The sequence below is a fragment of the Panthera uncia genome (assembly GCF_023721935.1).
Source record: "Panthera uncia isolate 11264 chromosome C1 unlocalized genomic scaffold, Puncia_PCG_1.0 HiC_scaffold_3, whole genome shotgun sequence".
Taxonomy (NCBI): Eukaryota; Metazoa; Chordata; class Mammalia; order Carnivora; family Felidae; genus Panthera; species Panthera uncia.
In genome coordinates this window covers 28,319,773-28,335,274 of record NW_026057584.1, presented here as the reverse complement: position 1 = coordinate 28,335,274, position 15,502 = coordinate 28,319,773, and the positions used below count along the sequence as shown (strand labels likewise).

Sequence of the window (15,502 nt, the reverse complement as noted above, 5' to 3'; positions counted from 1 at the left end):
CTGGTGCCCCATAACTGCTTTTTTATAAATGGGAAACAACAATAATACAACCCCCAAATCAACAACAACAACAAAATCCCAGCTGGTTGGAAGCCATAGTAGAAGCAGAGCCAGGAAACTAGATTCCAGGAAAGTGATCTCCATCAGCACTGACTGCGCACCACCTACCTCTGTGGCTGCGACCTCCCCTATGATCATGCTGTTTATACTTCCAGGACTCACATTTGACTTCTGGAATCCTTATCTCAACTGAGTTCTTTCTCAGCTGGAGACTGAGGCTCTCTATCCAGCCCTTACAACACATGGTCCTCTTTCTGGCCTGGTTGCCCAAGAAGGGCAATACTTTGCCCTTAGCTAACCACGTTTTCTGCCACAGCCCACCTTCCCCAATCCTTTACTGTGTCTCTGGACCAGGTGCGTGGATGTAGTCGGGTGTGGGGCCTGGGTCTGCAGACAGACAAAGTGTTCTCTGAACAAAAAAAGACTAACTGGCTGGCATAAAGAACAATCTGTATCACTACCTTGTTAATCACCTGCTTTAGCTCAGCTAACTGGCCCCATCACCAAAACACCAAAAAAAACAGTAGTCAAGATCAACAAAACTCCAGAGATTTAAGGCCTCTGCCAAGGAGTCAGCAGACCCAGCTTCCAGCCCAGGCACTTAGCAGTGGTCGTCACTCCCCCCTTCCCCAAGATCTGAAACCCCCTGGAAGACTGAATTCGAGGCATGGACTATTCAGCACCTACTCAAGATACACCTCTCCTGAGAAACAGTGAGTTTTCCATTTGCTCTGATGCCAACCTGTGAATCCTTCAAAGAATGACATTCAATTCTTCCCTGTACCCCTTGCACACTTTTAAAAAACCTGCTTATTTAAAAGGCATGATGTGTGCCCTCCCCTCCCCCAAGTAACTTACGGTCTTTTCTAGCTCACTGAGTAGAACAACGGTGGCTAAAGTAGCTAAGGAAGATTTAGTGATGTTTTCCTGGAGGCCCCACTCCTATCTTGCCCCAGATCACCCAAGAAGCTTCTGAGGGCAGTGGTGGCTGCAGCGGACACAGGCCCTGGCCAGGGAACAACACAGGCAAGCTGTCACACTTTGTTTTTCTGCTTGTTAAGTCCGAACGCTCCTAATTAGTTACCCTGCCCACTAATGCCTGGGTGGACAATGGTCTGGGGATCAGGGGTGCTGAGAGGCTGTGAATACAATTCCTCAGGCTGCTGAGGCTTGGAGACTGGTGACTCGGTTGTGGGCACCGAGGCGCTGTGCTCCTGTGGACTGTGGATTCAAAGATGTCAGCCTCGTGTGAAGAAAGGTCATCACCTGTTGCTTCTTCGGTGAAAGGGCAGCTGTGCTGGGTGCCCACTTAGGCTTGGCCTTTGTCTGCTGACAAACAGTGCCCACAGAGAATAACTTTCTCTGATTGTTTGCTTGGTGGGGCAGGGCCGTGCAAGATCACTCACACACTTCCTCAAAGAAGAATTCAGCAAAGCATGTTTTTAAAAAGTGGCCTCAAAATGTCTTAAACATTGCCTTTTAGTGGCTGCACTCACTAGCTAGGGAAGAGTAGATAATCTTCACGGTAGGACCCAATTCTGACAAATGTTTAGGTCACAGAGATGACAATTCCTAAGTCGTATGGGTACGGGGCAAAAAAGTTAACTGAAAAGTCAGCTAGCTGTCTAGGAATGTTTAGTGTGCAGAAAGTTTGCAACAGTAAACAATGTGCCATTATCCCAATACAAAAAAGGTGTAGATTCTTACTTGGTTTTAGAATTCTGTACATTGTTGTTTTATAGAGCAGCATTAGAGTTTGGTTTAGGGGCTAAAACTAGTTTGCTTTTCTTTGGGTACAGAGTGTGCTAATAAGTTTAGGGATAGTGAATGTATCCATCCATCCGTCCATCTATTGATACATCAAATATTTACATGCCTAGTTGCTTAACGTGTTTACTGCTTTAGCATAAAGCAAGCAGTTCAGACCATTCTAGGCAACTCTGGAAAGGTAGTATGCATTTGATTTACTCCTCTCTCTTTTCATGGCTCTTAAGTGCTATGGGCCCTCCCCTCTGGCATCCTTCCCACTTTACATCTTCTTAGTAAGTACTCCAAATTCCAGACTGTTCCATCTTTTTTGCATCATCATATCTGTTGAAATATATCTCCTCTTGAATATCATCCTGTGCTTTCAACTTATTAACAAGACAAAAGAACTTGTGACAAAATAATTTATTCTTCTCAGGTAGTATTTTGTATTAACTGGAATCTAAATTGCCTTAACTTGAAGGTAAGATCTAGTTTGAAACTGAGGGCTGGGGGAAGGTGGATGATGGGGAAATCAGCTCCTCAGATTGTCCCACAACAGGGGGGTGCATGTTGGGGGGGTAGGTGGTAGGCAGTGGAGGGACTCGATGGGAGGGGCTGCTTTAACCAACTGCCTCACCCATGGGATCCTCCAGTATCCTTTCTCATGAATCATTTACAAATAGAATCATTCAATGCTTAGCTTACATATGCCCCAAAGGTGAGTAACACCAGAAGAGTTAGTCATTAATATACATTTTTAGGTTTTGTCACAAGAGCACAGGTAGCTAAAATTTAGAAGTTAAATCTGACCTTTCCTTTCAGCAAACAGAAGGAACTTGAGAAGAATTCTCCTATCACTTACACAGTCTGAGGAATGAGCTATTAAACCAGGGTTCTGATTTGTTCCTTAAGAGCAACAATAATCCCTTGAATGTTAACTTACATATACTAATGTATTCTATTGGTAAAATGTGGAATTTTCCTATCAGCAATGTAAGTAAGAAGACGGTCTGTCACGTACTTTACAGGGAAAGGGGAGAGCTACTGCAGAAAGCTAATGCATTGAGAGTTATGGTATTGTTCCTGCTGATTCCTTGGGGCTTATCTTTTTATCATATCCCTATCTTAATTTAGCCTTTCCATGGATTTGTGAAAATGCTGGACAGACAGAAAATAACAAGACACAAATTATTTTCTACTTCCCCCTCTTGAAGTATCAAAGCAGGAGAAAGCTTTTAAAAAGCAGTGCCTCAGTTTCCCCCATTCAAAACATGCCTCAGTACTTGTTCATTCATTGATATATGCTTAGTCCTTGTCTGCCAAATCCTTTATAAGGAACTGCTCTGTCATTTGAAAAAACAAAGCAAACACTGCAATCACACCTCCTGAAAGAAAGCTTCTGCTTATGATTCTATTTGGATCAGTCAGTGAAGCATCTGACTCTTGACTTCAGCTCAGGTCATGATCTCATGGTTGCTGGGATCAAGCCCCGTGTTGGGCTCTGTGCTGATAGTGTGGAGGCTGCTTGAGATATTCTCTCTCTCTCTCTCTCTCTCTCTCTCCTCCTCCTCCTCCTCCTCCTCCTCCTCCTCCTCCTCCTCCTCCTCCACCGGTCACATGCATGCATACCTGCTCTCCCTCCCCCTCTCTCAAAATAAACATTAAAAACAATCAACAATATATTATGTTAGACTTATATTCAAAGAACATGGATTGAATAAGTTTCTCTAACAGTATCTACTATCCTGGAGAGAAATTCACCTGAAATTCTAGACTTAAGAAATGATGGGCTCCAGTCAGTGCCCCTCTGAGTTCCTAGGTTTTGGAGAGCCTCCGCCCCTGTCTTTTGCTGTCCTTGGACCTGCTACAAGGCAGGAGGAGTACTTGGTTCCATCTTCTGTGTTGCATGTTATAATGCTGCCAACTGATTATAGTCACGTAATGACTGTGTTGTTCAATTACTACCTTTATGAGGTGCTAGTAAAACCCAGTGAGCAACTTAATCACTGGTGAAATAAACAGACAACTGGGGACTCGGTACCAGTATGAGCTATAACCTTTGCCGATAATTGGCACTCATTGGCCAGCAAGCAGGCAACTACAGCTCCCAGAACAAGTGCAGGGAGCCTCTTCCGCTAAGCAGGGTTGATCTGTGCGGTTCGTCTCCTCACACCCAAGTGTACAGATGTAAAGAAGAATGTGTGTAAAGGAGGCCACTAAGTTTAGAAAATGAGAAGCGGGGAGCAATTGGTCTTGAATGTAACATCAGAAGCATTCAGGTAGCTTGAAATCTCCAGCCATATTGTTGAACTGAGTCTGTCTCCTCAACTTTGGGATTGTTACTTATATAAATGAAAACAGAGATATGAGAAGGAAGCAAATTTTTTGAACCAGAATTCTTCCAGCACCTTTATCTTAGGTATTACTAGTGTTTTGTGTACTTGTTATTTTAAGATTATAGACGCTTAAATCGTAAGTCCCCCTTTACCATGTTTCTTAAATTCTTACCTTGTTTGATTTTTGGTGATGTCCACACCATCACCAAATTCTTACCTTGTTTGATTTTTGGTTGATGTTCACATTTTGTTTTTTAAATAAGAGCTAATGGGAAAAACCGAATTCACTGAGGAGCAATCTGTGGAGAGCAGTCTATGCCTTTAGGAAGGATATTTATGTTATTGTCATTCAAGGTGTCTAAGTCTTCAGTTACTTCCTGTAGCGTACCTTCTACCCCCTGCAAAATTTATAAACTGAAGTTCATTTTTCTGTAGTTATTTGATGTGCTAGATCTGCTTTTATAGAAACCTTTATTTTAGGAGTGCAGAGGGAAATGAAATGGGGGGGGGGGAAATAACTTTAAAACTCCTAAAGCTGACGTGAAACGGGATGACCGTGCAGCCACACACAGGACAGAAGGGGACAGGACAGCACAGGGCTGGCAGCTCCATTAGTTAGGCTGGACTGCCTGCTGTCACTCACACTCTGTCACAGACCAATAGTGCATTTTTTTCTCCTCTTGTGCTCCCTTCTCTTACGTATTTTCAAGAACAGTCCGGATTCAGAAAACACGCCTGAAACTGAGAAACTAAGAGAAAATGGGGTGGAGGTGCCCTTCAGTACTGATAGCCTAGATGCGGACAGATCAAAAGCTAAATTCAATTTAAACCACCTCAGGCAGAAAAAGTAATTGAATTAAACTTCCTCTAAATATGATAAGTCTGAGGATCTTAAAACCAGGCACAAAGAACCAGGTTAGAGTGAGCTGTTGTGTATTAAATGGATGCACAGAGCTCTAGCCATCCCCCCAACCCGGGGAGTTTGATGAGCTGCTGATTGCCTCTATCGCTTTACTACTGAGTCTGAAAACTGATTAAGCTGCTTATGGGGCTCCAGGGGCTAATGGTCCAGCCCACCAGGAATACAGTTGTCACTGACTTAAGTGAGCTGCGTGGCATATGTGGTTTGATTATACAAGGGGGCAGTGCGGGGGGAGTCTGCAAGGCATAGGGAAGCTTTAAATAGCAGGCTTTATCATGCCAAATGGATACACTACTCTGATACCCCAAAATGAAAATGGAATTGTTCTGATTCCTTCTCTTCATCTGGTAACCATTTTTGAAAGGCTTCCTCAGGGGTGCCTGGGTGGCTCAGTCAGCTAAGCCTCCGACTCTTGATTTCAGTCTTGAGATGGAGCCCCACGTCAGGCTCTGCACTGAGAGTGGGGCTTGCTTGGGATTCTCTCTCCCTCTCTCTCTGCCCCTTCCCTGTCTGCATGGGCATGCACTCTCTCTCTCTCTTTCTCAAAATAAGCTTTAAAAAAAAAAAAAGACTTCCTCAAAAACTACTCACCCATTCTATTTTAAACCACCCTTACAAGACTATGTCCATGCCTTTAAACATACTTCTCAAATGGGTTCTCAGATACTGTGATCAAGTGAAATTCTAGAAAATAGATAAGTGTATAATAGATATTTTAATCAATTCTTCTCCTTGAACACCACTGGGCAATTGTAATATACCTTTTCCTACCCCAACCAGCAGATCATTGCCACTTGATTAGGTAGTAAAGGGTATATAGGACTGAAGAATAGAACAAGCTGATATGTGCAAACAGGTTAAACTTGATGTACACATGGAAATTAAAACATTCCTATTCTCTCAGATCGTTCCAACTAAATGCTCTAAAACTACTACCATTTAAAATAACTTTACTCCCTCAGACTGTACAAAGAAAACACCAAAGTTTGAAGTTAAAAAAAAAAAAACACTTTAAAGTCTTGTAAAATGACTGAAGGATCTGAACAGTTTTTAAGCGGACCTTATTTCTGTGGGCGAAACCAGCAGAGGACAACGATGATAAACAAAAGAACAGAATCAGAACAATTTGAGATGCTTAGGAAGTTGTTACAATTATCTTTTTAATTGACTCTTGAAAGAATAGATAGATATATGGAAAGCTTTTAGCGTCTAAAAGCTTCTTAGGCAGTGAGTTGTTGATTTAAATGATTAACCAAAGCTTAACATATTCAGGACTTTGGGTTGAACAGAAAAAATACTGGTTTTCATCTTGGTTGCTAACCTGTTAAATCATTAAAAGGACGAGCACTAATAAAAGTTTTAAAAGATGATTTTGACTCTTATATGATTTCTTATGTTTTATTAAACTTTAAGGTCCTCCCTTAAGTGACTTAAGCACAAGTCAAAGAGTTTCATACAATCATTGCCTTTCAGATGTTCTTTCTTTGTATAATTTTTTATTGAGATATAATTCACATACCATAAACTTCACTCTTCCAAAGTGGGTTTTAGTACATTCACAAAGTTGTGCAACCATCACCATTATCATTCCAGAACACCTTGGTCAGCCTCAAAGGAAACCCCCAGGCCATCACTAGTCATTCCCTTGTTCTCCCCAGGTGCTGATAACCACTCATCTATCTACTTTCTGTCTGTGGATTTGCCTATTTTGGACATTTCATTTAAACAGAATCATACATATATATTCTTTTCTGTCTGGCTCCTTTCAGCATGATGTTTTCAAGATTCACCTATGTTGTAGCATGTATGTTGCTCCTTTTCATGGCCAAATAATATTCCATTGTGTGGATATATAGCATTTTGTTTATCTGTTCACCAGCTGATGAACATTGGGTTACTTCTATTCTTTGGTATTATGAATAATGCTGCTCTGAACACTGGTATACAAGTTTTACATGGACATAAGTTTTCAATTCTCTTGGGTATATTCTAGGAGTGGAACTAACTGCTGGTTCATATTGTAACTTGGTTTAACTTTTTGAGACCACCAAACTGTCTCCCAAAGTGGCTGTACCAACCAGTTCACATTCCCACCAACAATGTACGAGAGCTCTGGTCCCTACATATCCTTGCCAACATTTCTTATTGTCCTGTAATATTTTTTATAGTAAATTTTTTTTCTCATTCTGAGTAGAAACTGATTATCAGGGCTTATGAAGAAACTACCCCAATGATGGCAGAATTCAGTACCTATACCATAATCAACAAAGACACTTTCCCAATGAGAAAAGAGCAATGAAATGGCCCTTATGAGTGCTTACCTGCTGCAGATCAGCGAGGGAATACAGGTGGATCTGTTGAAGGAGGTATTCTCTGGGGAAAATTCTGAAAACAAGGACAGCAAGACAAATGAACTGTGTTGACTGCCACAAAACACACTTTTCCTGATAAGTTTCAAAGTCTCATTCAAGATCCCTTTCCTCTACCTTCTTCCCTTTGTACCAACACTCCTCCTCCCAACAGTCTCTGAGGAAACTGTAACAATACCCACACTTTTTCTTTCTAACAGATACTAAGATGGAAGTAAAAGTTTGGTCTTTGATTTCTTTTTTTTTTTTTAATTCCTTAATGAGTTTATTTCAGGACAAAAAGAAGTAATGCTCTGTTTTTGTTTTTTGTTTTTTTTTAATTGAAGTGTAGCTGACATACAATATTCTATTAGTTTCAGGTATTTAACAAAGTGATTGAATAGTTATATACATTATGAAGTGATCATCGTGATAAATCTAACTACCATCTATCACCATACAAAGTTGTTATGTATTAGTAACTACATTTCCTGTGCTGTACATTGCACCACTGTGTCTTATTTTATAACTAGAAGTTTGTACCTTTTAATCCCCTTCCCATCTATCATCCTTTACCCCACCCCCTCCCCTCTGACAACCACCATATTATTCCCTGTGTCTTTGAGTCTGTTTCTGTTTTGTGTGCTTTTTTTTAGTTTCCACATATAAGTGAAATCATACAGCATTAGTCTTTCTCTGTCCTATTTCACTTAGCATTATACCTTCTAGGTCCATCCATGTTTTTGCAAATGGGTAAGTTTCATTCTTTTTCATGGCTGGGTAATATTCCATTGTATGTAGATATTACCTCCTCTTAATCCATTCATCTACTGATGGACATTTAGGTTGCTTCCCTATCTTGGCTGTTAAAAATAATATTGCAATGAATGTAAGAGTGCATATTCTTTTCAAATAAATTTTTTCTGTGGATAAATACCCAGAAGTAGAATTGCTGGATCATATGTTTTAGTTTTAGTTTTAATTTTTTGAGGAACCTCCATACTGTTTTCCATGGTGACTGCAGCAAATTACATTCCTATCAATAGTACACAAAGGTTCCCTTTTCTCCATATTTTCACCAACATATGTTACTTGTCTTTTTTATCCTAGCCATTCTGACAGATGTGAGGTGATGTCTCATGGTGGTCTTGATTTACATTTCCCTGATGATTAGTGATGTTGAGCATCTTTTCATGTGTCTGTTGGCCATCTGTATGTCATCTTTGGAGAAATGTCTTCAGATTCTTTGCCTATTTTTTAATTGATTTGTTTTTATGGTATTGAATTGAGTTCTTTATATATTTTGGATATTAATCCCTTATCAGTTATGTAATTTGCATATCTCTTTTCCCATTCAGTAGGTTACCTTTTTGTTGATGGTTTTCTTCACTGTGCAAAAGTTTTTTAGTTTTATGTAGTCCCATTTGATTTTTTTGTTTTTGCTTTTGCTTTTGTTGCCTTTGCCTGAGGAGACAGATCCAAAAAAAATAACGTTAAGATCAATGTCCAAGAACCTATTACCTATGTTTTCTTCTAGGAGTTTCGTGGTTTCAGGCCTTACATTTAAGTCTTTACTCCATTTTGAGTTTATTTTGTATATGATTAAAAAAAAAATGGTCCAGTTTTCCCAACATCATTTATTGAGGAGATTGTCTTTTCCCCATTGTATGTTCTTGTTTCCTTTGTTGAACATTAATTGAACATCTAAGCATGGGTTCATTTCTGGATTTTCTCTTCTGTTCCATTAATTAATGCATTTGTTTTTGTGCCACTGCCATTGTATTTTCATTATGATAGCTTTGTAGTATAGCTGGAGATCAGGGCTTTGTTCTTTCTGAAGATTGCTTTGGCTACGCAGGGTCTTTGTAGCTGCGTACAAATTTTAGGATTACCTGTTCTAGTTTTGTGAAAAGTGGCATAAGTATTTTCATAGGGATTCCACTGAATCTGCAGACTGTAGGTCAGATTTGGATGTATGGGCATTTTAACAATATTATTTGTTCCAGTCCATGGTATGTCTTCCCATTTATTTGTATTAGCTTCAATTTCTTTCATTGGTGTCTTACCATTTTCAGTGTACAGGTGTTTCATTTCCTCAATTAAAGTTATTCCTAGGTATTTTTTTCTTGATGCAACTGTAAATGATATTGTTTTCATAATTTCTTTCTGATAGTTATTAGTGTATAGAATTGCAAAAGATTTCTGTATATTAATTTTGTTTCCTGCAACAGTACTGAATTCATTTATTAGTTCTAATCATTTTTTAGTGGAGTCTTTACGGTTTTCTATACATAGTGTCATGTTATTTGCAAATAGTCACAGTTTTACTTCTCTTTTCCAATTTGGATGCCTTTTTTTTTCTTGATTGTTATAGCTAGGACTTCCAATACTATGTTGAATAAAAGTGGTAAGATTGAGGGGCACCTGTGGGGCTCAGTTGGTTGAGCATCCAACTCTTGATATTGGCTTGGGTCATGGTATTACAGTTGTGGGATCAAGCCCCACATCAGGCTCTGTGCTATGTGCAGCCTTCTTAGGATTCTCTCTCTGCCCCACCCCACCCCCAAAAGTAAACAATAAACATAAAGAATTTATTTTAATTAACTAATTAATTAATATAATTTATTGTCAAATTGGCTAACATACAGTGTATACAGTGTGCTCTTGGTTTTGGGGGTAGATTCTCGTGATTCATCGCTTACATATAACACCCAGTGCTCATCCCAACAAGTGTCCTCCTCAATTCCCATCACCCCTTTCCCCCTCTAATGCCCCCGCCCAAATCAACCCTCAGTTTGTTCTCTGTATTTTAGAGTTTCTTAAGGTTTGCCTCCCTGCCTCCCTCTCTGTTTTGTAACTATTTTTTCCCCTTCCCTTCCCCTAGGGTCTTCTGTTAAGTTTCTCAAGTTCCACATTTGAGTGAAAACATGATATCTGTCTTTCTCTGACTGACTTATTTAACTTAACATAGTACCCTCCAGTTTAATGCACATTGATAAAAATGGCAGGATTTCATTCTTTCTCACTGCCAAGTAGTATTCCATTGTATGTATAAACCACATCTTCTTTATCCATTCATCAGCTGATGGGACATTTAGGCTCTTTCCATAATTTAGCTATTTTTGAAAGTACTGCTATAAACATTGGGGTACATGTGCCCCTATGAATCAGCACTCCTGTATCCCTTGGATAAATTCCTGGTAGTGCTATTGCTGCATCGTAGGGTAGTTCTATTTTTAATTTTTTGAGGAACCTCCACACTGTTTTCCAGAGTGGCAGCACCAGTTTGCATTCCCACCAACAGTGCAGGAGGGTTCTCATTTCTCCACATCCTCACCAGCATCTGTTGTTTTCTACATTGTTAATTTTAGCCACTCTGACTGGTTTGAGGTGGTATCTCAATGTGGTTTTGATTTGTATTTCCCTGATGATGAGTGATGTTGAGCATGTTTTCATGTGTTGGTTGGCCATCTGGATGTCTTCTTTGGAGAAGTGTCTATTCATGTCTTCTGCCCATTTCTTCACTGGATTATTTGTTTCTTGAGTGTTGAGTTTGGTAAGGTCTTTATAGATTTTGGATACTAGCCCCTTATCCGATATGTCATTTGCAAATATCTTTTCCCATTCCATCAGTTGCCTTTTAATTTTGTTGATTGTTTCCTTTGCATTGCAGAAGGTTTTTATCTTGATGAGGTCCCAGTAGTTCATTTTTGCTTTTATTTCCCTTGCCTTTGGAGACATGTTGAGCAAGAAATTGCTGTGGCTGAGGTCAAAGAGGTTGTTGCCTGTTTTCTCCTCTAAGGTTTTGATGGTTTCCTGTCTCACATTTAGGTCTTTCATCCATTTTGAGTTTATTTTTGTGTATGGTGTAAGAAAGTGGTCCAGTTTCATTCTTCTGCATGTTACTGTCTAGTTTTCCCAGCACCATTTGCTAAAGAGACGGTCTTTTTTCCATTGGATACTCTTTCCTGCTTTGTCAAAGATTAGTTGGCCATACATTTGTGGGTCCAATTTTGGGTTCTCTATTCTATTCCATTGGTCTATGTGTCCGTTTTTGTGCCAATACCATACTGTCTTGATGATTACAGCTTTGTAGTAGAGGCTAAAGTCTGGGATTGTGATGCTTCCTGCTTTGGCTTTCTTTTTCAGCATAACTTTGGCTATTTGGGGTCTTTTGTGGTTCCATACAAATTTTAGGATTGTTCTAGCTCTGAGAAGAATGCCTGTGCAATTTTGATTGGGATTGTACTGAATGTATAAATTGCTTTGGGTAGTATTGACATTTTAATAATATTCTTCTAATCCATGAGTATGAAATGTTTTTCTATTTCTTTGTGTCTTCTTCAATTTCCTTCATACGTTTTCTATAGTTTTCAGCATACAGATCTTTTACCTCTTTGGTTAGGTTTATTCCTAGGTATTTTATGGTACTTGGTGCAATTGTAAATGGGATCAATTCCTTGATATCTCCGTTGCTTCATTATTGGTGTATAGAAATGCAACCGATTCCTGTACACTGATTTTATATCCTGCGACTTTGCTGAATTCATGTATCAGTTCTAGCAGCTTTTTGGTGGGATCTTTTGGGTTTTCCATGTAGAGTATCATGTCATCTGTGACAAGGTAAAGTTTGGCTGCTATGCCAATTTGGATGCCTTTTATTACATTTTGTTGTCTGATTGCTGAGGCTAGGACTTCCAACACTATGTTAAACAACAGTGGTGAGGTGAGAGTGCACATCCTTGTCGTGTCCCTGATCTCAGGGGGAAAGCTCTCAATTTTTCCCCATTGAGGATATTAGCTGTGGGCTTTTCATATATGGCTTTTATGATGTTAAGGTAGGTTCCTTCTGTTCGGACTTTCTTGAGGGTTTTTATTAAGAAAGGATGCTGTAGGGGCGCCTGGGTGGCTCAGTCGGTTAAGCGGCCGACTTCAGCTCAGGTCACGATCTCGCGGTCCGTGAGTTCGAGCCCCGCATCGGGCTCTGGGCTGATGGCTCAGAGCCTGGAGCCTGTTTCAGATTCTGTGTCTCCCTCTCTCTGACCCTACCCTGTTCATGCTCTGTCTCTCTCTGTCTCAAAAATAAATAAACGTTAAAAAAAATTTTTTTTTTAAAAGAAAGGATGCTGTATTTTGTCAAATGGTTTTTCCGAATCTATTGACAGGATCATATGGTTCTTATCCTTCCTTTTACTAATGTGATGTATCACATTGATTTGTGAATACTGAAACAGCCCTGCAGCCCAAGAATGAATCCCACTTGATCATGGTGAATAATTCTTTTAATACGCTGTTGAATTCAATTTGCTAGTATCTTGTTGAGATTTTCTGCATCCATGTTAATCAGGGATATTGGCCTGTAATTCTCCTTTTTTTTGTGGGGTCTCTGTCTGGTTTGGGAATCAAGGTAATGCTGGCTTCATAGAATGAGTCCAGAAGCTTTCCTTCCATTTCTATTTTTTGGAACAGCTTAAGAAGGATAAATGTTAACTCTGCTTTAAGTCTGGTAGAATTACTCTGGGAAGCCATCTGGCCCAGGACTCTATTTGTTGGAAGATTTTTGAAAACTGATTCAATTTCTTCTAGACTAGTTATGGGTCTATTCAAGTTTTCTATTTCTTCCCATTTGAGTTTTGGTAGTGTGTGGATATCTAGGAATTTGTCCATTTCTTCCAGATTGTCCATTTTGTTGGCATACATTTTTTCATAGTATTCTCTGGTAATTGTTTGTATTTCTGTGGTGTTGGTTGTGATCTCTCTTTCATTCTTGTTTTATATATTTGGGTCCTCTCTTTTTTTCTTTTTGTGAAGTCTGACTAGGGGGTTATCAATTTTGTTTATTTTTTCAAAAAACCAGCTCTTAGTTTCATTGATCTGTTTAATGTTTTGTTGTTGTTGTTTTTGGGTTTTTTTTTTGGGGGGGGGGATTCTACATTGTTTATTTCTGCTATAGTCTTTATTATTTCTCTTTTTCCGCTGGCCTTGGGGTTTCTTTGCTGTTTTGCTTCTAGTTCCTTTAGGTGTGCTGTCAGATTTTGTATTGGCGATTTTTCTTGTTTCTTGAGATAGGCCTGGATTGCAATGTATTTTCCTCTTAGGACTTCTTTTGCTGCATGCCAAAGGGTTTGGACTGTTGTGTTTTCATTTTCATTTGTTTCCATATATTTTTAAATTTCTTCTTTAATTGCCTGGTTGACCCATTCATTCTTTAGCAGGGTGTTCTTTAACCTCCATGCATTTGTAGGTTTTCCAAACTTTTTCTCATGGTTGATTTCAAGTTTCATAGCATTGTGATCTTAAGGGTGCATGGTATGATCTCAATTCTTTTTGATTTATTGAGAGCTGTTTTGTGACCCAGTATGTAATCTATTCTAGAGAATGCTCCATGTGCACTCGAGAAGAATGTGTATTCTGCTTTTGGATGAAAAGTTCTGAATATATCTTTCCAGTCCATCTAGTCCAGTGTATCATTCAAGGTCACTGTTTCTTTATTGATTTTCTGCCTAGATGATCTGTCCATTGTTGTAAGTGGAGTATTAAAGTCACCTGTTGTTACTGCATTCTTATCAATAAGATTGTTTATGTTTGTGATTAATTGATTTTTATATACAGGTGTTCTCAAATTGGGTGCATAAACATTTATAATTGTTAGCTCTTCTTGATGGATAGACCCTGTAATTATTATATAATGCCCTTCTTCATCTCTTGTTACAGCCTTTAGTTTAAAGTCTAGTTTGTCTGATATAAGTATGGCTACTCCAGCTTTCTCTTGACTTCCAGTAGCATGATAGATGGTTCCCCATCCCCTCACTTGCAATCTGAAGGTGTCCTCAGGTCTAAAATGAGTCTCTTAAAGACAGCATGTAGATGAATCTTGTTTTGTATCTATTCTGATACCCTATGTCTTTTGTTTTGGAGCATTTAGTCCATTTACATTCAGCATTATTGAAAGATATGGATTTAGTGTCATTGTGTTATCTGTAGATTTCATGCTTGTGGTGAGGTTTCTGGACCTCTGCAGTCTTTACAGCATTCTACTCACAGACTCCCCCTTAAGATCTCTTGCAGGGTTGGTTTAGTGGTCACGAACTCCTTCAGTTTTTGTTTGTCTTGGAAAGCCTTTATCTCTCCTATTCTGAATGACAACCTTGCGGGGTAAAGGATTCTTGGCTGCATAATTTTCCTATTCAGCACATTGAATATTTCCTGCCACTCCTTTCTGGCCTGCCAAGTTTCAGTGGACAGGTCTGCTACTACCCTTATGTGTCTACTCTTATAGGTTAAGGCCCGTTTGTCCCTAGCTGCTTTCAGAATTCTCTCTTTATCTTTGTATTTTGCCAGTGTCACTGTAATATGTTGTGGAGACCTATTCTTGTTACATCTGAAGGGAGTTCTCTATGCCTCCTGGATTTGCATGTCTGCTTCCTTCCCCACATTGAGGAAGTCCTCAGCTATAATTTGTTCAAGTAAACCTTCTGCCCCTTTCTCTCTCTCTCTCTTCTTCTTCTGGAACTCCTATGATACAGATATTATTATGTTTCATTAAATCACTTAGTTCTCTAATTCTCCCCTCATGGTCTATATTTTTTTTAATCTTTTTCTCAGCTTTATCATTTTCCATAATTTGAATAAAAGGCTTAAGAGTGAGGGGTGCCTGGGTAGCTCAATTGGTTGAACTTCCAACTCTTGATATTGGCTTGGGTCATGGTCTTGCAGTTGTGGGATCAAGCCCTGTGTCAGGCTCTGTGCTAGTGTGCAGCCTACTTGGGATTCTTTCTCTCTTTCTGCCCCTCCCCCCATCAAAAGTAGACAAAGTAAACATTAAAAAATTTTTTAAAAAAGTGGTGAGAGTGGGCATCTTTGTCTTGTGTCTGATCTTAAAGGAAAAGCTTTTAGCTTTTCACCATTGAGTATGATGTTATTTGTGGGTTTGTCATATATTGCTTTTATCATGTTGAGGTATGTTCCTTCTAGACTCACTTTGTTGAGTTTTTATCATAAGTGGATGTTGAATTTTGTCATGCTTTTTCTGCATCTATTGAGATAATTATATAATTTTTATCCCTCTGTTTATGTGGCTTATCATG

General features: G+C 39.2%; 1 protein-coding gene across 16 annotated transcripts in view; it reads right to left on the bottom strand.

Moving 5' to 3' along the window:
• The window catches only part of PLEKHM3 (pleckstrin homology domain containing M3), a 196,489-nt gene that overhangs the window by 71,664 nt on the left and 109,323 nt on the right, over positions 1 to 15,502 (bottom strand). For 9 of the 16 annotated variants that reach the window (XR_007454299.1, XR_007454300.1, XM_049615030.1 and 6 more), the window contains 2 exons: positions 8,782 to 8,879; positions 7,389 to 7,452 (listed from right to left, as the gene is read on the bottom strand). Coding sequence is in view for 14 of the 16 variants with exons in the window: in XM_049615030.1 (XP_049470987.1) it covers positions 7,389 to 7,452; positions 8,782 to 8,879 (162 nt within the window). In the remaining 2 variants the exon portion in view is untranslated. Of the gene's footprint in view, positions 1 to 3,699; positions 4,544 to 7,388; positions 7,453 to 8,781; positions 8,880 to 15,502 lie in introns of those variants that run through there. The other 7 variants (XM_049615034.1, XM_049615041.1, XM_049615036.1 and 4 more) reach the window with 3 other exon arrangements.